Source organism: Haliotis rubra, unplaced genomic scaffold, assembly GCF_003918875.1.
Source record: "Haliotis rubra isolate DU_JTF1 unplaced genomic scaffold, ASM391887v1 Scf1312, whole genome shotgun sequence".
In the NCBI taxonomy this organism is placed as follows: Eukaryota; Metazoa; Mollusca; class Gastropoda; order Lepetellida; family Haliotidae; genus Haliotis; species Haliotis rubra.
In genome coordinates, this window is record NW_025765240.1 from 110253 (window position 1) to 132186 (window position 21934).

Genomic DNA, 21934 nt, shown 5'->3' on the forward strand with positions numbered 1-21934 from the left:
CCAATTTCTGGTGTCCTCCGCCGTGATATTGCTGGAATATTGCTAAAAGCGGCGTAAAACCATACTCACTCACTCACTCACTGTGTTCTCGATAATGAAACAAACACAGCCATCTACAGGTCATATCTATTGGGTAGTCTGTCTGTATAAATGATAACAACGAACAACACCGAGTACATGATCATGTACGGCAGGAAGTTCACAGCGACCATCATAATAACAATAGTGTACGTAACCCACACAATAACCATCAACGTCTTGCTCGGGGACCACTGCAGTCGACGCCTCTCAACGCGCACTTCTTCACCCGCGTCATGACCTTCGTCTTCAATTTCAGGCTCATCGTATGGTTCGTCTTCAAGGTCATCAAATTCTTTGAATGCCCTCTAGATTGGATTCGCTCGTGCTGTTTCGCGCGTGGACTCGCTGGTTGTCGTTTGTATCCCCGCATGACTGGTCCGAGTCTCCGGACAAGATGGCCGCCTGGAGGTACTGAATGTCTGACCGGAGCTTCAGGTAGCTTTCGCCTGTACTGACCAGATCGGACTTTCGATGTTGCCTCCCTGAAGAGTTGTCGGTTTGGGTTGACGTTGAATGGACCAACACTTGCCCGGATGTGGCAATCTGCAATGGAAAATAAAAACCGTTGGTGATTATGGTTGGCTGGTTAGTTGTTTAACGCCGCACTCAGCAATATTCCATTTATATGGCGGTCTGTAAATAATCGAGTCTGGACCTGACAGTCCAGTGATCAACAGCATGAACATCGATCTACGCAATTGGGATACGATCGAGGATTTCAAGCTGCATATCAGTGTGTGGTGAATGTATAACGTCAATGCCAGGGAATACCCAGTCTCTATTATCCGCCAAAACAAATTCCATTGGGTGACAAAGAGAAAAGTACAAGGGAAATATAAAGGGAAATTAATCACAGAAAATCACCAATGCCGTCTTGAATGCGCCAAAATTCCAAGAGAAGATTACCATACCCGTGAACAATATGACCAAGAAAATATCATTTATTATTTCACGGCTGACTTAAACATACATACAGACCGCCTCCGTGGTGTAGTGATTAGAGCATCCGCCCGGAGAGCGGAAGGTCGCGGGTTCGATCCCCGACGGCGTCATACCAAAAGATGGTACGTATACTTGCTGGTCCCTGCCTAGCGCTCGGCATTAATGGGTACCAGAAGGACTGGTCGGCTCGGAGTCAGTATAATGTGTCTGAGTGGGGTATTCATGCTTCACTGCGGCATGGTATCTCAGTGGGCTAGCACTATAAAACCAGCTTAAGTCTGGGCTAGTACAAGCAGCCGCACATACACATACACACGCATGCACGTCGTCATATGAGCGAAATATTCTCAAGCACGACGTAAAACCCAATTTCACCTTACCTCACCTAAACATACATACACGTGTTTTCTTAATACTAGTACTACTGGGGCAGGGATGGCAACATCTTATGCGGTGCTACAATTCACCGCAGTTCCGCCCATTAGGATTGTAGACTGGTATGATGGGAGTTAAACCAAACACACTCATTCAATATAAACGTATCAATACATATATCTTGGCACATTGAACCAAGTCGCTGTCGGAGTTGAGTATCTGCCCTGGTCTCTGTTCCTCAAAGCGATCGTAGGGCTACGACAGTCGTAAGTCTATGTTAAAGTATGGGAGTTACGATCATCTTAGCGCTGCGATCGCTTTGAGGAACGATGCCCAGCTGGACGGCTGTTCATCGGGTTGAATCCAAGAGTTCTATTATCATCTGATTTTGAGCTCTCTGTTCACGTGACAGCATCAAAGACAGAGTACTCGTTGACATCAGTATGGTTTTACATGTTCTCATCTCTCAATCCGCATGAGAGCGGGCGGGCGAAATAAAAGGATTATAAATAAATAATAATTTCCTCTATGGAAACACATCCATTGTTTAATTTAGTTTGCTTGGAACTAGTCTTGAAGGTAATTTATTATGAATATCAGGGCTCTTTGTTTCTAAAACGATTTCTTTAAATAAATGTATTTGCAGAAATATCAAGCTGACCTTGTTCTTTTGGGTGTGCATGTCTAGGAGGTCATTTTTATCTCATCAGGATATAATTATCTACAGCGGTGGGAAACACTGAGAGAAGAAACGGTTTATTATTTCAGGCTGGAATGAAAATTCAGGGCTGACTGGAGATGGGAAACACAGACAGTCTTAGCGACTGGCACAATGGGATAAAACAAGGGCTGGTGTCATGATCTTGGAATGGTTATTGCGGCTGTGGGGGTACTTCTAGTCGTAGAGGGTACAACTATAAAACCCACTTGAATCACATAAACCGGCCTTTATAAATCCGTTCCTCAAAGCAATCGTAGCACTACGACAGTCGTAAGTCTATGTTAAAGTATGGGAGTTACGATCATCTTAGCTCTACGATCGTTTTGTGGAACGGAACCCAGGTGAGTGAGTGATATGTGTTTAACGCCGCTTCCAACAGTATTTCAGCCGTATAACGGTGCGTGTCTGCACGATTTATTGACATTTTTCATACGCACGTTGCTCCTCTCTGCTCGCCACCCTTCAACGAGATCTTGTAAGACAAACGAGATGTTGGCGTCGTTCCTCAAGAACATCCGCGCGGGGACGCCATGTCTGCAGGTAGGACACCACATGCGCAGACGATGCTGGGGGACATCCGGGTGGTTTTCTTCCATTGTCTCTGCCATCCGCCGCATGCATCTGAAAAGTAGATACACCCATACAAACCTCCGGTGCGTATCGAATTCTGGAACGTAGTTATAGATTTTCTCAAAATTACTGATACCCCACATTGTAGAAAAGTATAAGAAATACATGAAATTGAGAATATACTTCCGATGGAGGTTACGAGGTACTAAGGAACTGGGGATCGCTGATTTCACTATACCAATTCCTGTCTTTAGCAGTAGTCCGTGTTCAACACAAATGTACACTTCCTGTGTTTAATGTACGGCACTGAACTGACAACAACGGAAGATGGCGTCATATGTTTTTATCTGAGTGAGTGAATGAGTTTGGTTTTACGCCGCTTTTAGCAATATTCCAGCAATATCACGGCGAGGGACACCAGAATTTTTTTTATCTGAGACATTCCTACTTTTATTTCATTGCCGTTTTCCGCATAGCATGTGAGATTGCTTTGTTTAACGTCACTTTGAAGAGTATTACAGTTGTTAAATCCCGGCGTGTCTGCTGAATGAAGGAAAAAGACCCGTAGTAATGCATGTTTACCATTCGTGAACCCAAAGTACCTATGGATAGAGCTGAACAAAACTGGGAAATATATTTGGGATCCGAATCCATGACCATAGGCTATATACATAAGCTTCTGTTCATGTTATGCCACAATCAGAATCACCTTAGGGTGCGCGCTATGTTGTGCGCGATAAACTTCCTCGGTCACGCCCTGCCATGTTTTCAGCGTTTTTTTCAACTTTTTTGTTGTTGTTGTGCTTTGTGTGTCTCCCACTCATAACTCAGTCAAACGGTTGTGGGTTCGAATCGAAGAATCGTCCTGATTATTATTCGTGGTTTGGCAGTACCTTAATCTTGCTTTTTTGTATTTCATCAAACTTGTGTTAGGTCTGTAGCTCTTCGGTCTTCCTGACACGCCGTTATGTGAAATAAATACTGTGCAGAGTGGCGTGAACCAGTTCCACTCTTTAAATACTGAAGGCTTGGGTTATTTGTCCCCATGCCAACACTTCTTGAAAATTAATATTATATACATTTTTATGAATGTCTTGTATGAAAAAAAACCGTTCGTTTGTCAGATTCGTTTATTAATCAATATTTCACGCGGAATCTGGTAATATGCTTGGGTAACAGACACCTATCCATCCCACGTTTGTCTGATTCTGACAATACAGGCATACCCTACTGTCTTGTTAGCATAAAAGGCAACGAAACATAAAATAAGCAAAACGGTCCGACAAATAAAACAACTAGAGGGAAAAGAAAATGAAAAGGAAGAACCGAAAACAACGGTCGTATTAATCTAGATTCAAATGCTCATAAAGGTACCTATGTTTGTTAACTTGTATTAATTGACATCTTACCCTTTGCAGTACGTGTGTCCACAGAACAAGGTGACAGGTTCATGGAAGTAAGAAAAACACACAGAGCATCTGAGTAGATTTGTCCAGTGTCGAGGATGGCTCATGGGCGCGGCCATTTTATCCGTTCAATGTAACGTGACGTCATTTACGATATCACAATGTTACGCAGTCACAATGGACAAGTGACGTCATACTTATTGTGACAATACATGGTTTTCTTTCGTTTATCTTTTCATCTCTGGGCCTGTCTACCGGTTGGCGTGATGGAAAAGAGCTAATACATAAAGAGAGTGTGTCCTTCGATCCTATACAAAACATAACTGTTGAACCTCTAAACTATTAACGCCTGCCTTTGAATTAAGTGTGAAATCTATTTATACCCAACATATGTAGCCGGGTATAGCCAATCTGTTGGGCTCGGGAGAAACAATAGCAAATTGTTGCGGGAGGCCATTTAATTTCTTTCAACGTTTTGAGGCAAACTTTTTTGAGCATTTTTTCGAAACACCATCACCTGAATATACAATGGTCGAGCAATAAAAAATACCACTTTGGAAGTAGATTTATATAGCAGCAGAGTACTGACATTTATACGGGTGTTTGAGTGTATAGTGTAAAACAAACGACCCGAAGTACTAGGATTTATTAATTATTCTATTTCACTCTTTAGATCTGTTAAATCTGTGGAATATGGAGGCTCGATGCTGCATTGCGTGCATCATTTGCGTTACCTATAAATGCCTTAGATTGCAACTCCGTTCCACCTCATTACTGGACACAGCTCTTCCGACAGATAGGGGACATTTTGCTTCTGATTTGCCACACAAAATCTATTTTGCTGTTTTCCCTGTAACGTATCGTAGTTGATCATATGGCTGCCAAACAACAGGGGTTAGTTATTAATAAAACATATTAGTATACCTGTGCCAAATCGTTTTTCTCTCAGATATTTTAAGTTTAGATAACCATTTAAGACTAATCTTGAATAATTTCAAAGATATTGATATAAAAGTGTATATACGTAATTAGCGGCAGTTCTCACAATAAAGTACAAGAGTAGAAAACTGCAGATCGATATGCCTACAGTTACGCATAACGTATTGCAACTGTAGAATTTATTTAATACTCCCGTTAAACACGTACATAAAAATATTACTTGTTTTCATAAATATTTGTGTGTGATTGAATCCATTGTTTATGTAGTTATTTGTATAAGACGTCCATTTTATAGATAATAGGCGTTGTCAGCGGCAGTACTGTGTTGTATGTACACACACTGTATTATTGCAGGGAGTCGAGTTACTTTAGTATACTACCCATCAAATGTTTAGACTCACTTAAAGCACTTACTATATGTTATGTATTATATACGGTTACATCGAAGATGCATTTCTCCATTAATCTCAGGAAAGCATCTGCAAACCTTATGCAGATGAATTGCACGAGGATCATGCATACATTTTCTGAAAAGCATGTGCAAATATAGTGCATGTGAACAGCTGCGTTTTGGTGTAAAGTTTTGCTAAGAATTCGCCAATTTTTTTTTCTAAGTTTCATGATTTATTGAACTCATGAAAATAATTTGTTCAACGTTACGAATTTGTTTTTACAATACACCAGTTCATGTGTACACAGTACCTTTTGAACAGTATGGAATATTTAACCAAATCTAGTTTAGAACAGTTGACTAAAGTAGGTGGCTACATTTACACTAGTGAATCTAAACTTTTGATGGGTAGTATATAATATGATTCCTTGTATATTGTTGTTTATTCCGATTTAAAGGTCCCTCATGTATTGTACATACGACAGTATATATTTAACCGGCGCTAGAGACACTATAAAGTATGCATATTTTGCGTATATAGACTATCAGGCTGTTTGATAAGATGGAGTAAGCCTGTCAACAGCCAGCGATATCGCGAACATTCCAGAAGCGCGATTCAAGCGATAAGCTCCGCCTACTGTGCTATTTTGAGTCACGCGATTGCGCACTAGCGCCGTTTCGTCACATCCGTAAACAGAAGCACGCTGTCATCCCAGTTCTCGAATTATCTGTTCATTTCTCGTTGCATTTTCTCGAAGAATCGTCGAGGTTGTAGGTGTGTTGTGTAGCTGTATATAAGGCGGAGGGATTGAACTGACTGCCATTCCAGCATTCAGCTTCAACACTGAACACGACCGACAACTGATCGCCGAAGCAGCGAGAGCGTCTAGCGTATACAACGTAACTGGGCCAAATTCTTTTGACTGGTGAGTCCACACTAAACACGAGTGACAACTGACTACCGAAGCAGCGACAGCTCTTAGCGTACAAACGTAGCTGAGCCATATACACTGAACTGCTTCAGCGACATCGTTGACGAGGAGAGGAAGAAACCAAAGACGATGTTGTTCCATGTAGTACCCGCAGACATGTTCAGAGAGCGTGCCGTATATTCAAGACCCTGCTTTTACCAGAGAAGCCCGCGTTGTCAACAGCAACAGTTGGGTAATATGGGATTCCTGCATGACATATTCCGTCCTCTCATGGTGATGTCACAAAACAACCCTAAGTCGGAAGCTGTCACGGTAGACGCCCATGTGACACAGAAAATGTCAGCGTGTCACACGTCGAGGTGCACAGAAGGGGAGTGTCTTACCCAGAAACGGCAGTCGGAATCCATAACTGCAAGCCTCGATTTCCGCGGTTTTTCTGCAGATGAAATCAAAGTGAAAGTCACAGATAACGCCATAGTTGTGTGTGTGGCCGACATGATAACCCCAGCAACTCCTTCCGGGTCACAAGAAGACTTCCACTACCACCTGGTGTTGACAAAACGGGAGTTACCTGCCGATATGTTGACGGCAAGGTTATCCTCGAGATCCCTGCGTCCGCAAAACACAGTGTGGAGGACAAACCGGAGAGGCAAGAGGGTGAGAAGAAAGCTGAACACAAGGAGAAGAACCAGATCTAACCCAGCCAGGACAAGTGACACAGATGATGATGAGTACGACGACGGTGGAATGGAAGGAGAAAAAGGAAGTTCAAGCAGCTCTTCAAGAAGGCATGAAACACCTGTTTTCCACTATGTTTGGTCTTCCTGTTGTTGAGAGGAAGGAGAAGAAGGATTTGTCCAATGGGAGTCCTGATAAGGAGGAACAACCTGCTGAGCAGATGACCACAGATAAAGACACTGAGGAGCCTTTTCCGGAAGCGTACAACAAAACGGCAGCCGGGTCCTTTGACAAGCAAATGGATGTCGAGGAAGAGAGAAGCGAGGAAGAAAAAGAGCAGGAAGATACCTGCCTAATGTTGAAGTATGACGAGAAGCCGTCTCTCAGACATGACACTAGTGACATTGGTTACGTGGAGGAGCAGACGACAGCTGACAGTGCTCCACCAGAGCAGACGACAGATCAAAATACGGAGGAGGACGAAGACGTAGAGTCACTGATGTCAGATGGAGAGGAAGATGCCGAGAGTATACTGATCAAAGCCGACGAGAATCTTCCCGTCTCCTCATCATCACAAGACTTTGAAATTCGGTTCGATCTGTCCAAGTACAAACCAGAAGACATCCGGGTAGTTGTAAGAAATGGTGACGTCATCGTGGAAGCAGAACGCGAGAGCCAGTGTGACGGGTACAGCGAAACTGAATCACTGCAAAGGCGCATACGTCTCCCGGACAAAGTGGATCTGTCTATGTTGACGAGTATCCTGAATTCCGAGGGCGAGATGACCATTCAGGCGCCATTCCAGTCTCAGACAATCAGTGGGAAGGAAGACAAAACTATTCCAGTTGTTTGGGAGTGATTTAAGATGAGCTTGAGATCGATTAAGTTCATGATATAGGACTCAGTATTCGATGTGTTGAGGTGTTCGATGTGTCTTTCACATTTCTGACTCAACATGCATCAGGACGCATACATGTATGTATCGGTGAGTGAGTTTGGTTTTACGCCGCTTTTAGCATTACTGCAGCAATATCACGGCGGGGGACACCAGAAATAGGCTATGTATCAGTACATATATACAGATTTATGGCAAGGTATGCGTCTTGATGTGCTGTCACTATACAGATAAGAACAGGAAATACGTCCTCTGTTATATAAGCTGTGCTGTGAAATTGATGTTTAACATTTTGTATTTGATCAAATCATAATGTCTGTTTGATCTCAGGAATTGTTTAAATCAGTTTATTTAGTGTAACATGATACATGGAGTCTACTGTCACATCAGTTCTTTGTAAAAGTAAACATTCTTACTGGCATCTTCTGTACATAATTCAGTCAGATTCATCAAAACATTTAGTTAAGCGAAAATTACGGCATATTTCAATGATCTCCATTTCGTTGTTGATAATTATAATTTCTAAACAATGCATGGGCTTTGATTTTGAAGCTGTCGTCTGTATTTTGTCATATCTTACATTGTATTTGTACACTACATGCATGATGTTTTTTTCGATTAATAAAATGACATAATTGTATATCCACTTCCTGGGTTTTCTGTTGAATACTATGTAGCAGAAGGTTGATATGAAGACGTACATCCGCGTCATACACACTGGTGTAAACTGTATGGTATAAGAAAGTATATAGCCTTGTATGATGTTGACTAAAACTGAAACAAAGAATGGTTATTCTATGGTGATGTATTTGGTACGGGTATCAAAGCTGTGATTTTAACTTTGTCGTGATTGGGCGGTTTTGAAATAATTGTGATATTTTGGTCAAGCCCAAGTTCTAATTTCTTTTGCCTAGCGGTTTTTATATTGAAAAAAAAAATCCACAGCCATAACGGGGCTTTAACAGGTGGCAGTGACGGTGCCTGGGCATGCTGAAACACGCTCATTATACTCTTGTATCATCCGAAGTACAACCATTTTTATTTATATTTGTAAATAAAAGACACATATTATTGGTACATTACATGTCAAGATAATAAAAAGCGAAATAGAGATTGTAAAATTGGAACCTGTGATGGCGAACTGGTCCAGGGTATACATACAGTATATTATTGGACTGACTGACTGAGCTTGGTTTTACGCCGCTTTTAGCAATATTCCAGCAACATGACGGCGGGGGACACCAGAAATGGGCTTCACACATTGTATCCATGTGGGGATTCGAACCCGGGTCTTCGGCGTGACAAGCCAACGCTTTAACCACTAGGCCAACGCCCTATATTATTGGAGAACGGAGACTCCCTACACACGCACATACAGCCTGTAAATCACCAGACCTTGGTCTGGGTCAGAATCACCCCATTGTTGCTCACCCTGTGAGATAACATGCCTGGGTCAATAGAGTATGTTTGGAGCTGTTACTGATACACCGCGTTTCAGTGTTATACAGTCCAATACTGATGGGGGGAAGCGAGATGGTGTCCTTCCATAAGTCTGTGGTAACGGTATCTCTGTGTTGCTCACCCGTGAATATCCGGTCTTCAGTAACCCATGCTTGTCGTAAGAGGCGACTAACGTGATCGGGTGGTCAGGCTCGTTGACTTGGTTGACACATGTCATCGTATCCCAAATGCGTAGATCGATGCTTATGTTGTTGATCACCGGATTGTCTGGTCCATACTCGACTATTTACAGACCACTGCCATGTAGCTGGAATACTGCTGAGTACGCATTTAAACAACAAATCAACCAACCAACCAACTGTGCTGCTCTCTGTAAACAATTCTGATACTGACTTGTCCCTACACATCGCTATACTACGGACTGTCCCAAGATGACAAAGGAGACAAGCGAAACGTTCTTGAGGTAGTGTATGATACAGACACATCCCACCCACAATACACTGCGGTTTCGTCTCTGCTTTTTCAAAGTTGGTCTGAGGCCGTGTCCCGGGTTAGACGTCCCGTTGGTACAATGCGTGAAGCCCATTTCTGGTGACCCCGTCGTGATAATGCTGGAATATTCCTAAATGCGGCGTATAATCCAACTCACTCACTGACTCATAGGTTATCTGCGATGACATGTGCTGGCATGCTACCACTGTTTTATACCGAACTCAAACATTCCAAACCAAACAAAAAATAAACAAAACGTTTATTGGGAGGGTATCCCCCATACACAAAACAAAATATACAAAATATACAAAAAATCAGCGAAATAGATGGACAAATAGAGGGAGACGAATATTTCATGACAATTTGACAATGTATATTTGTCCGTTACATTTGTCCGAGATTCATAGGCTGCCTATCGTGTTAACCATTTAAAGAAGAGTAAATACTATACAGTCAGTGTATGAAATAAGGCCCGTCCGACAGCCCGAGACGGGCTAGAATTCTGACGGACGGTCTAAATTTACAGCTAGCCAGTCCGATAGTCTGGTAAAGATTTTAGATGTTCCACACAGCTGAGTAAACTCACCATATATCTTGGTGTCTGGTCTGGTTAAATTCAGTTCGGACTGGTAACATTTTAAAGTTACCAGCCCTGATGTCTGGCTCGATTTTTGGCTTATTTCATACACTGCTATACAATATAGCAAAGCCGATTGACTAGATAGTCATTTTATCGGCAGATTCCCAATACACGTAAAACATGTATTTAATACATCTCCGAAGGTTTCGTATAAGTGGATCACAGATAACATGGCCATGTATCAAGCAAAATATACCGACTGTCCATGTCGTAATTACACAGTTACAAAGAAATCTCATACAAGGCACAAACTGATTATGTCTGGAAATGGTCATTTGCTGATGGCTTCGGTTATCTCTTTTAACACTATTGCGGTTATGTGACTGTGAGCTACATCAAAAATGGGTTTCACACACTGAACCCGTGAGTAAATCGAACCCATCGCTTCGGCGTGACGCTCCTTTTTCACTGGTCTACCTATAACCGTCCCAGTCACTCTGAAGCTGGCTTCTTCGTTTCATACTGTTTACATAAACACACGTCAAATCAAGTTTGATACGTTGTATATATCACGCAGGTGTTCGCCGGATTTGTCACGTGATGTCATGGTTACGAGTTCAACCAATCAGAGATCACTTCCGCTGCACGGGGTTTTCATGCGCGTTAATTCCAGACTCCATAACTGCAGAAGTGGCGGACCTGTTCCGAAAAATGTAAATTGTATCGTAATAGCAAGATAAAACATTTTCAAAGGAAATGAACATGACTTGGGACACTAATTAACACGTGTTATCGACATGACAGTGAATGTTTTCTTCATATATTGCTGTCGGTTGCAAATTTCGAAGAGTTTCGAGGTGACGTCCTTACCATGCTGTTTGTATTGTACGTTGATTGTAACAATAAGGTAAGTGGATGAATTTACAATTATACAGTATATTTATGTCCAGATAATAACGCACAGTTTGACACATTTCTCACATGTCATCTTATTGTATTATGGTGAGTGAATGCATATTTACGTATACTTCTCGAGCCTGAAGAGAATACGGATTGCCGCTTTCAAATGTATACAAAGGTCCTTGATGCATGCCGTGTCTGGTATGACAAGGTTGTAATTAAATGCTTCGCAACAATGCAGGTCTACTTACTGAGGACCAGCTAACAGTGGTTACCATTCATCATTTTAATAATTTACTGTATTTAAGATGTTTAATATTTATTACCTACGAGGGCAAAATGTCGGGGTTCATAGTTTTCACACGATGCACTTGGGCAAAATATCACCTTGTCATGGTGACGTGACGTAGTGAACAATGCTATGATATCACGTTTCTTCTATGACGTTGCGTTCTACGTGCAGCGACGGCAACCCTATGTTTTAAAGTAGATTTGGGTTTATTTTCCTCAATTTGACGACTTCGGTAATAAATAGAATATTATATTCGTTCCCATATTCTACTATGTTTAGGACACTCGTGCCTACATATCGGTACAGTATATCCCCCGCTCTCGCTTGGGAAATACAAACATTTAGGTACTCGTGTCGTAAACATAGTATGACGTGGGCATGAATATAATATCCTCTATATAATATATCATTACATCTGAGACTACCGATCGATCCGTTAGAAAGTCTGCCAATGTCGTAAATTAACAGCGCACTTCGACATCCTCACCTGGCAAAAGATCTTGAAATATATTTTAAACCAAGACCGTACCTATAAAAACATAACAAATGTGCATTCTGTATCTGAACGAAAGTGAATATTAAATAATGATTCCATATCGAAATCGGTTCGGGTTCTTGAAAGCAAAATGGGGTTCCTCGCGAAGCAGCATGCTGAGTATGTACCTTTGGCGTTTCTGTGTCATTTTGCTGTATCGATAAATATAATGATAATTTAGCAATTTCCAATCTCCAGATCGATATGGATTAAGTGGTGATCTTCTAACTGTAGGCAAATAAGGACATACCGATGTATTTTCTAAAAGAAATAGTCAGGATTAGGTGCCAATCACATTAAGAAGAGTGTAATGACTAAATGGTTTAGGCGTCAAGACATGCAGTTCAGTTCATTTTCTTTGAGCTGAACGTCCACTTGTGGAAAATCCAATTCGAAGGTACAGGCGTGTGCATAGAGGATACTAAACGACCTTCCGTGTAATACCATTTATATTGAACGAGTTAATGATTTGATATCGAACGAGCTGAAAGTATCTTCAAATGGCGAGTAAATAAATTTGAAAATGGTAACAGTATGATATGTGAAACCCCCACAGATATTACCATCATCATCATTCATAGTGACAGATTAATTCCAATTAAATTATTCCTTGTGTGTTTGAATAGTCTTTCCTGATTCAGTTTGCGTTCCCTTGAATTTGTCATTCCCTCCGGTCATGGATTGGTTGGCAATCAAGTATAACGGTCACACAATATAGGTCAAATATTTCAAAAATATTAATTGATGATTTCTTAATGGTGGCAATGAATTGCAAATTTGTAAAACATATATAATGATTCCGATTATGAATTTAAACAGATAAACTTCACCTCCCGGTTGCCCCAGCGCTATTGAGTTGAAACGAATGAAACTTTTTCACGCAAAAAATTAGTTCACTTCAGTAAATAATCTCCCGTCTTAGTATTGTTGCTATTTGCCTCTAGATTATTCGAAATATAAAATTGTAAACTTCCTACTACATATTCGCTCGATTTTGAAGCTCCCCCTAAAGAATATACTTCTTAAAATTCAATTCTGGTGAAGGATGATGTGACCAGCTCAAACAAGTAATTTGCGTTGTTTCTGTGTATGCCATGTATGTGAGTAATATACATGAATTGTAATGTACATGAGTAATATTTAATGATCATTATTTATCGTTTAGTGACAATATAATTTATTCCAGTCAATGTCAGCTGTTCGGTAAACTATGGCTGTCTCTGTTACATCTGCAAAACACTATAGGCAGCTCTCTGTGAGTAAAGGGGACTCTCCACATAACTCCGTTGTGTTATAAACACAACAAGACTGAGTGAGTGAGTTAAGATTTTAAGTCACATCGGCAGTTTTTCAGCCATATCGTGACTACAGCAAGACGTGAACGCTGAGTTGAAGCACCACCTGAAGTATAAAGCTAATTGAATAAAACCTATTTAATTTGACATCCATTAACTCGTTCATGATTCACTGGGATTTCCATAATTTTGGCCAGTTAGGCAACCTCAAATTGTTGCTTGTCCCAGCAAAATATTTTCGGCATAATGGCTTTAATCATAATCTATTTTTCGATAGCCGCGGTAACTTGGAGAAAACGACAAGAGATCCTTTTATTCTGTTTTGTTCTGTATACCTAGACGACCAAGGTGCCTGGACATGGGTAACACACGACAGCTGTCCGTGGTCACGTGGGCTCAATTCCCAGAAAGCCATGCTATGCTGGACATTCCCTGTGAAGAATGTGGTCAGTAGATATAGGGGGTGTATTGTGCTGGTCAGTATGTTCCGAGTAGCGGGGAAAGTATAACCTTCCGCATTCATGGTGAAGTGTAAGAATGAGTTGCGGGTGCTGTCCACACGCAATGATACCCCAGTTACCGTAGAAAGGCAGTTGCACTCTGCTATGGTCAAATGTTGTAATATTTCATGAACATTATTTTCGTTTAGTGACATTATAATTTATTCAATGTCAGCTGTTCGGTAAACTAAGGACTTTCTCAGCAGCTTTTTGTGCGGAGACGAAAGGTTGACTTTTGCCGTCGGCTTGGTGACACAGCAAGACGTGAAAGTTGAGTAAGAGCATCACCTGAAACATGAGGCTAATTGGATGAAACGTTATTAATTCGACATCCATTAACTCATTCATGTGTCACTGGGATTTCCATATTGTGAGTGAGTGAGGCAACCTCGTTAATACAAATTGGACGATGTTTGTCCAAGCAGAATATTTTCGGCATTAAGGCTTATATCATAATCTATTTTTCGATAGCCATGGTGACTTGGAGAAAACATCAAGAGGTCCTTTTATTCTATTTTGTTCTGTATACCTAGACGACCGAGGTGCCTGGGCATGGGTAACACACGACAGCTGTCCGTGGTCACGTGGGCTCCATTCCCAGAAAGCCATGTTATGCTGAACTTTCCCTGTGAAGAATGTGGTCAGTAGATATAGGGGGTGTATTTTGCTGGTCAGAATGTTCCGAGTAGCGGGGAAAGTATAACTCTCCGCATTCATGGTGAAGTGTAAGAATGAGTTGCGGGTACTGTCCGCACCCAATGATACCCCTGTTACCGTAGAAAGGCAGTTGTAGTGTCAGCTGAGGTCATCCAGAAGCCTGATCTCGTTTGCTCATTTTGTCGATTTTGTTTTGAATATCTCTTTACGAATAAGAATTCAAACAGTGCAAAGCAAATATAACCTCGCTTTGTTAAGTTTATCAAAACGATACATTGTCTGGGCCATATCACCTATTTATCCCCTTAAGTAATTGTCCCTTGCCAATTTACTTAAAGTCAAACTACCATGCTCTGTATCCTCTAAGCAAGGTTTAAGTCCACGGTTTCCGCCGGTCAGTAACATTACTATCATTTAAGGATGACGTCACCTCACGAATATTTTCATTAAAATTGGTTGGTTGATTGGTTTGTTGTTTAACGCCGCACTCGGCAATATTACAGCTATATGGCGGCGGCCTGTAAACAATCGAATCTGGACCAGGCAATCCAGTGATCAACAGCATGCTCATCGATTCCGCAGTTGGAATACGATGTGATGTGTCAACCAAGTCAGCGAGCCTGACCACCCGACCCCGCTAGTCGCCTCTTACGACATGGATGGGTTGATTAATACCAATTCAAAACCGGATCTTCACAGGTACTAAAGTTAGTAAGTGGGATTAGCGCTTGGAAGCGCTTGAAAGCAGTCTGTGCAATAGTGAGCAACCTTCTCCCGTATCTGCACGTATAGATGTTGTGTATATTTACATATCTACGTTCACCCATAGCTAGACTAAATGTGTGAAATGAACACATATTACAGAGAAAAAAACAAACTGTTAACAAAAATAATCATAAAATGCAATGAAAAGGAGCCGAGAGATTTTCTTCATTTCCTGAAACTGTGGAAATCTAGACTTGCCACACATTCTAGACTTGCATGGGCTTTCTTGGATATATTTATTTCAGGGTCTGTATGACAGATTAACCTTAACTAAGCAGGACAGAACAACACAATAGACAGAAAAACAGACGGATCATACAGCTTTTGACTATATACAGTAAGTTGGAACATATTCTTCACATGTGTGTTGTGACGTGTATGTGATGTTTCGACATGTCATCAGCCACCCAATCTGATTAAAACTTAATCCACTCGATGACCCGCTAGTTTCAAGAATCGCAATCATCTGTATGGTGTTGAGACACTTGACTTGCCAGGTCCCCTGTTGGTAGGTTCAAATAACGATAAGTGACGGTGGGGTAGCCTATAGTGGTTTGTGCGTTCGCCTGTCACGCCGAAGGTCCGGGTTCGATTCCCCACATGGATACAGTGTGTGAAGCACATTGCTGGTGTTCCCGTCGTGATATTGCTGGAATGTTGCTAAATGCGGCGTAAAACTACAATCACTCAAATGACAATCAGAATCTGGCTTGTATCACACCGAGGAACATGTTCCCCCTCGGAGACATGTAAATTCAACTTTGTACCAACATGAAAGGGAATCTAATTCGCTTTACTTGTGTAAGGATGTTAAAGTGAACTGGCGCCTGGAAGATAATCTTATAGGAATAGATAACTTACACGAATCTTATATTTTCATTAAAAGGTAATCTAAGAGTTTTCTCGTGCAGAGTAATACATTATGGATTATCAACTTATTATCTACACATAGAAACTGGTAGCCAGAGGAACAAAAGAATCCCCCGTTGTGAAGAATCTGTTAAAAATGTAACAGTAATGATACAGAAAACGAGCACGATTTTCTCTTGATATGTCCTTTGTATAAGTCACTATATTACTTAAAACCGTCAATAGTAATATTCAAACAATCATATCAATGTCATTCTTAGCGAAATATGATCACGAAGCTGCTGAAGTTAAGAAACAACAGTCATGTTATTTGTTTAATTATATCCTCTTCTAGCTGTCGTCTCTAAAGTAAACCTTGACTGCCCAGCACAAATCACTATAAATATAACCGACCACTCTGTACACCAGGCCAATTGTGGCTTGTGCTAATAAAGTCTGTCTGTAAATGAACGTTTGTATACCAGCTCATTTACTTGAATAAACTGTTATAAACACATGTACTTCCAGGGGCAGAGATATCTATTTGCATTGATGTATACATAGGATCCTGAGCAGAGAACTGAACGACGAGATTACATTTAAACAAAAATCATCAAAACACCTTTATTGGTCCAACAGTTTCAATACAATTAGGTGACGGTTATGAAGTATTTACATATATAAAAGTACACCCATTGAACAGAGTAACGTTATCGTAGGCATTCGTTTTCCTCAATGTTATATTGATGCAAAGCTTCACACAAGACTTTGCGGTACGCTTGATCATATGGATTTATGTCTGTCTCCACCGAGAACACTATGAATTTGACTTGAAAACCTTTGTGTGTTTTTTAGAATTTATGATTTTTAAAATATATTTTGTCTCAGATGCTTTAACATTTAAATAATAATAATGACATAACGATATACAGTATCAGAAGGTGCAGTTCCCAACCCTTGTGCTTTTTCTCTTTACAAAGGCTCCACCCTAAAACCACAAGTGTTACATTTGTTGTAATGATAAAACTTAAGAAAATATATTCTTTAGGCTTTGTTGTATTTCTGTTCTTCTAATTTATTTGTATATTTATACATGAACGTTAAAAACCCAATTGTTATTCTTGTTTTCTTTCTAATAATGAAATAACTGATATTGACAACAGAGTATCATCAGAGATGGGAAAGTGTTCCAACACTGGGCTCTGATCATGACCGAGGCATGTGCCCCCACCCCTGCTTCTTCCTCATCCTTCCTCTACTTCTTGATAGAAGAATTCTTTATTTCGGCCTTATCATTCTTCCTTGCAGCCTTCGCCTTCTTCGCCGCCTTCTCTTCCTCCTTTATTGCCTTCTCCTCAGCGAATTGCTTCAGACGTTTTTCCCGCTCGCATAGTTTCTGCCGCGCCCTCATCTTCTTCATGAGGTTTTGCCTCTCCTTCTCAAGAAGCACCGTCTTTCTTTTAATATCTCTGTCAAGGGCTCGCTTCTGTACTTGCTCCACAAACCTGCAGAGGACAGTGGCACGCAATTAGACTGGTATATAACATGTTTCAAATAAATGGTTTCAGTCAGAGGATTTGCTCTTTAGAAATAGAGTAGTTAACGCGTTCGCTCGTCACGCCGAAGACCCGGGTTCGACTCCCCACATGGGTACAACGTGTGAAGCCCATTTCTGGGGTTCCCCGCCGTGGTATTGCTGGAATATTGCTAAAAGCGGCGTAAAACTAGACTCACTCACTCTTTAGAAATAACACAGGTACGTACCTGTCAAAACGAGCGACATCAGCAATTATCTGGCGCTCTTCTGAGGTGTAAAGACCTTTGGCAGCCATGCGTTCCAGGCGTCTGGGTGGTTTCCCTCGAGTGCCGGCACCACCATCCTTCACAGCAACCGAGAAAGCCACACCACCTGAGCGGTGGCGGTCAGGGACAATTCCTTCCTCACGTAGCTGTTGTAATATCTCCTCTCCGGACAGCCTGGAAGTGGGCTGACTTTTGGCGAAGTACAACTCTCGTGGACAATTGATCTTGCCCTCTAGTGCTTCTTTAGCCGATGTCTGGTTGAGAGACCGCGTCTTTGTCTGCTTGCATCCCATTGTGATACTGAATGTGACAGAGCTTCCTAAACACGACTGACTCCGAGAAATGCCAGCAAGACAATGCTGTGACGTCACAAACATCTGACGTCACAATATGACCTCACAGAATCCACTCAAACTGCCGTAGGTACATCGTATATCGCGATGTGAGTTTTGTGAGGTGCGACTGACACCTAAAGTTAGTGGGATGTTTTTGTCGAGAGTGAATCTACCGTGCTTTCCCCCCCCCACACACACCCACACACCCCAATTATCAGTCTCGATCTATAGTAATAAAGACAAAACTACACAATTTTATAACAACGAGCCACGCCGTCAACTTCGCAATTAACGTGATCGCTGGGTCTTACCGCTCAATCCATTTGGCTACCCCAATATGACCAGCTTAGGTTGCTTGGGACATTGTATTCAAACACAGAATGTCTACGGGGCTCAGTCCGATAGGCAGTTATAAAACGATTCTGACCTTGTTTTGGCTTCGAAACCCACCAACTTGTCTTTTGAAAAACATCAGCTTTGACCAAATGAGAATATCATCTTCCATTTTTTATCTGATGAAACTAAACCAAATTGTTTTTGCACATTGGTCAACTCAATTCACTTATGAATCAGCTGAATGCAGTTAAAATACGTTGAATTATGTGTCATAGAGCTGTTAGGCACACTTTCAAATATTTGCAAATAATTATTTTGTATTTAAAGGAGAATACTGGAAAATTACAATAGCTGACTGGGTAAAAGATAAAGTCATCAGAAACATGTACCCCAATTTTAATGCCATCGTGTTATTATTTCTATCTTTATCGCGAAAACAGTTTCTATACTATCTCGACCCGTGAAGGCCGGGGTTAGAATATTGATCTTCAGTAACCCATGAGTGTCGTCAGAGGCGACTAACGGGATCGGGTGGTCAGGCTCGCTGACTTAGTTGACACATGTCATCGGTTCCCAATTGCGCAGATGGGTGCTCATGCTGTTGATCACTGGATTGTCTGGTTCAGACTCGATTATTTACAGACCGTCGCCATATAGCTAGAATATTGCTGAGTGCGGCGTAAAACTAAACTGACTCACTCTATACTATCTCAGCTTCGGCCATTATGCATATTCCGCCAGCAAGTCCGTGAACCCACGTGACCTTTTACACTGGTGACGTCAAATGTGACTTAGGTCGGACATGGTGCGTAAACTGCTTTTATATCTGTCGTTTCTATAATTGGTAAGATGGGGTATTTTGTTTCCTGGGGTTGCACGACGTCATCGGACAATGGAAATAAGACACCACTGACGTGCTTTAAAATAGTTTGGGCAGCAGTTTTCGATCGACATCACCGTTACCGTAGACCGTTGATTTGGTACAAAAATAATTCATGTTCATGTCATAATATTCCATTTATACTGCATCATTACATGTTACAACTTACTGTCAGTGGTATTTTTTCAACAATGATTATATCAAGTCCGATTGTGATGAAATATATACTTATTGTCAAAATCAGTAAGAAATTTCCCATAAGCTTGAAAAATGTTTCCTTATAACGTTCGTTCCGGTTTGGAGCCCCAAATACTGCAATCTACCGGAAACAAAGCATAATCTATAAATATAACGGCAAATGATTAAGAACCTGTTTCATTCTTTGTTTTCCATATTGCCGCTATTTCTCAGTATTGTGTGCTGTGAAAGTTGTTCTGTATTCTCAATGGAAGACATGATATCATTCTAAAGTTATGATCTTGAACCATAACTATTTCCACAAGCTAAAACTAGTGAAATATACATTGTCCATACTAGTAGTTTATAATTTACCAGTTTTTGGGGACATAAAGTATCCGCGTCGCTTATTTTATCCCTGCTCGATCGATCTTGTATGGAGACAAGATAATTTATTAATGAAAACAAAGATCATAATTATTTCAACGAAATAATTCCTTGCAAAAGCGTAATTTTTGAAGCAGACAATTCCTATTTTCCCCCATCTGAAGTATAGTTATTTTTTAATCATATTCTGGGACAATCAATTTGTTTTTTAAAAATCAAAATCCAAGACTCCCTGCAGTCACCCGTCTAACACAAAGGGAACTGCAATCCCATTTTAGAAAATGTTCAGAATCCATGGTCTGTCAAGTTTCAGGTAAAATCAAAGAGGAAGCCATCGGCAATAGGCACATATTACGCCATATCATGTGATACCCGCTTCTGCTCATTAACTGTCAGATGTTTCCGTAAAAGTCGGAAATACGAGTGCATGTTTTGTGTGTTTATTGCGATTTTACAAACTTTTTTGTTCAATATTGATCATGGACGGTGACTTTTAGAATGCTTTTACCCCTATGAAAGAAATGCGTTAGTACTCAATAATATTCTATTTGACGACGGTTTGTAATAATCCCCTTTACATCCGGCATACGCGAAACGTCTAAAATGTCTTTTTGCTTGCATATTTTCCGAAATATTTTGAAACGCCCTAGCCTTACTGACGCCCTTACAAAATGATGACCGGTAATTTCATGAATTACAAGTACCCTTAATCAGTCATGTACTTTAGTAACTGAATTCCCCAAGTAAATGTTCGCTGTTAAGATTTCATACGTACACGCCGTCGATGTCGTTACGGTCAAGTGTAATAAAACACGGTTTATATGATGTTCTTTATCTGAGGAGGATTTGTCTTCGCATTGCATAACAGAACAGAGAATGAGTGTGCTGAAGTATTTCTGTTTTTATTCGTCAACAAAGTTATCTTATGAGGGTTTAAGGATGGTTCATTCGCACAACAGACTAAGAGCCACATTATCATAAATCCGGCGTTATATTTCACAGAAAATGTGAAAACCCCATTACCATGAATGCTTAAAATATACTATTTTGATTTGTGAATCAAAAGTTTCAAAGCATATTAGCTCCTTCTGGAGGAAACGCCAGATTTGACGGCTGCATCATCAATGAACCTATTACTTTTTAGAAACGTATTTCTTTCTCCGTCTGTATCGGAAGGACTTAGGTATGTAATATTAATTTTGGTCAAAAAGTGAATGATCGAGAGACAACAGGCAGTTTCGCACACCTTTTTATCCGACTGTGACGTCATGTTTGGCGTCACAAAGGGCAGAGTGACATCACAATAGTGACCTTCAGTGTGGACTGGACTAGACCTTCTTTGGCTTACTTTGATATATTTTAGGAAGTGATCTTCACTTTGGCTTACGAATACATACGTGGCTGTGTTACACAATTCGAATGTCTGTCATACCTGCGAATAAAACATGATACTGTTTAACCACATACAGCGCCATCTTTTGTTTGAAAATCTATCAAGTCCTTCCTGACTTTCACGATTATACCTTTATCCCAAACCCTTGCCGCTAACTCAATACAATCGCTAACACCAAATTTCATGATAGCATGGAAATAGAGATTCTGTTCTGTCAATGACAACAGTAGTCGATCATATGAAATAAATACACAGCAACTTTATTTTCTAAGATTTACAATAGGGATGCTAAAACCAACGAAATCGTCAAATGCAGTAAAGCATGTGTAATTTTTATGCATTGATTTTTACCTTGAGGTTATGTAGA

At 40.7% G+C, this 21934-nt stretch overlaps 3 protein-coding genes and 1 long non-coding RNA gene across 4 annotated transcripts; 1 reads left to right on the top strand and 3 right to left on the bottom strand.

Moving 5' to 3' along the window:
* Window positions 1-17: 17 nt before the first annotated feature.
* LOC124267473 (tripartite motif containing 13-like) lies at window positions 18-4220 on the bottom strand. The gene is given in 4 exon segments (XM_046702390.1): window positions 18-386; window positions 388-624; window positions 2557-2740; window positions 4099-4220. Coding segments are annotated over 4 exon segments (810 nt in total). The 5' UTR covers window positions 4215-4220; the 3' UTR covers window positions 18-113.
* Window positions 4221-6171: 1951 nt separating this feature from the next.
* LOC124267469 (cilia- and flagella-associated protein 251-like) lies at window positions 6172-8570 on the top strand. The gene has a single exon (XM_046702387.1). It carries the CDS (start codon window positions 7079-7081, stop codon window positions 7892-7894), a length of 816 nt encoding a protein of 271 aa, XP_046558343.1. The 5' UTR covers window positions 6172-7078; the 3' UTR covers window positions 7895-8570.
* A 1772-nt stretch (window positions 8571-10342) lies between these two features.
* Window positions 10343-21451, bottom strand: LOC124267472. Its single transcript, XR_006896036.1, has 3 exons — window positions 21440-21451; window positions 13161-13163; window positions 10343-10464 (listed from the first exon to the last, which is right to left on the bottom strand). It is a non-coding gene; the product is annotated as an uncharacterized LOC124267472 (long non-coding RNA).
* Window positions 17489-18507, bottom strand: LOC124267471. Its single transcript, XM_046702389.1, has 2 exons — window positions 18021-18507; window positions 17489-17761 (listed from the first exon to the last, which is right to left on the bottom strand). The coding sequence occupies exons 1-2, from the start codon at window positions 18434-18436 to the stop codon at window positions 17512-17514; spliced, it is 666 nt and encodes a 221-aa protein (XP_046558345.1). The 5' UTR covers window positions 18437-18507; the 3' UTR covers window positions 17489-17511.
* Window positions 21452-21934: the final 483 nt, after the last annotated feature.

Excerpts from the sequence above, each read along its gene's own strand:
- LOC124267469 (XM_046702387.1), top strand. The coding sequence starts at position 7,079 with ATGATGATGAGTACGACGACGGTGGAATGGAAGGAGAAAAAGGAAGTT.
- LOC124267471 (XM_046702389.1), bottom strand. The coding sequence starts at position 18,436 with ATGTTTGTGACGTCACAGCATTGTCTTGCTGGCATTTCTCGGAGTCAG. Across the intron at positions 17,762-18,020 it reads GATGTCGCTCGTTTTGACAG|GTTTGTGGAGCAAGTACAGA; the intron begins GTACGTACCTGT and ends TGTCCTCTGCAG.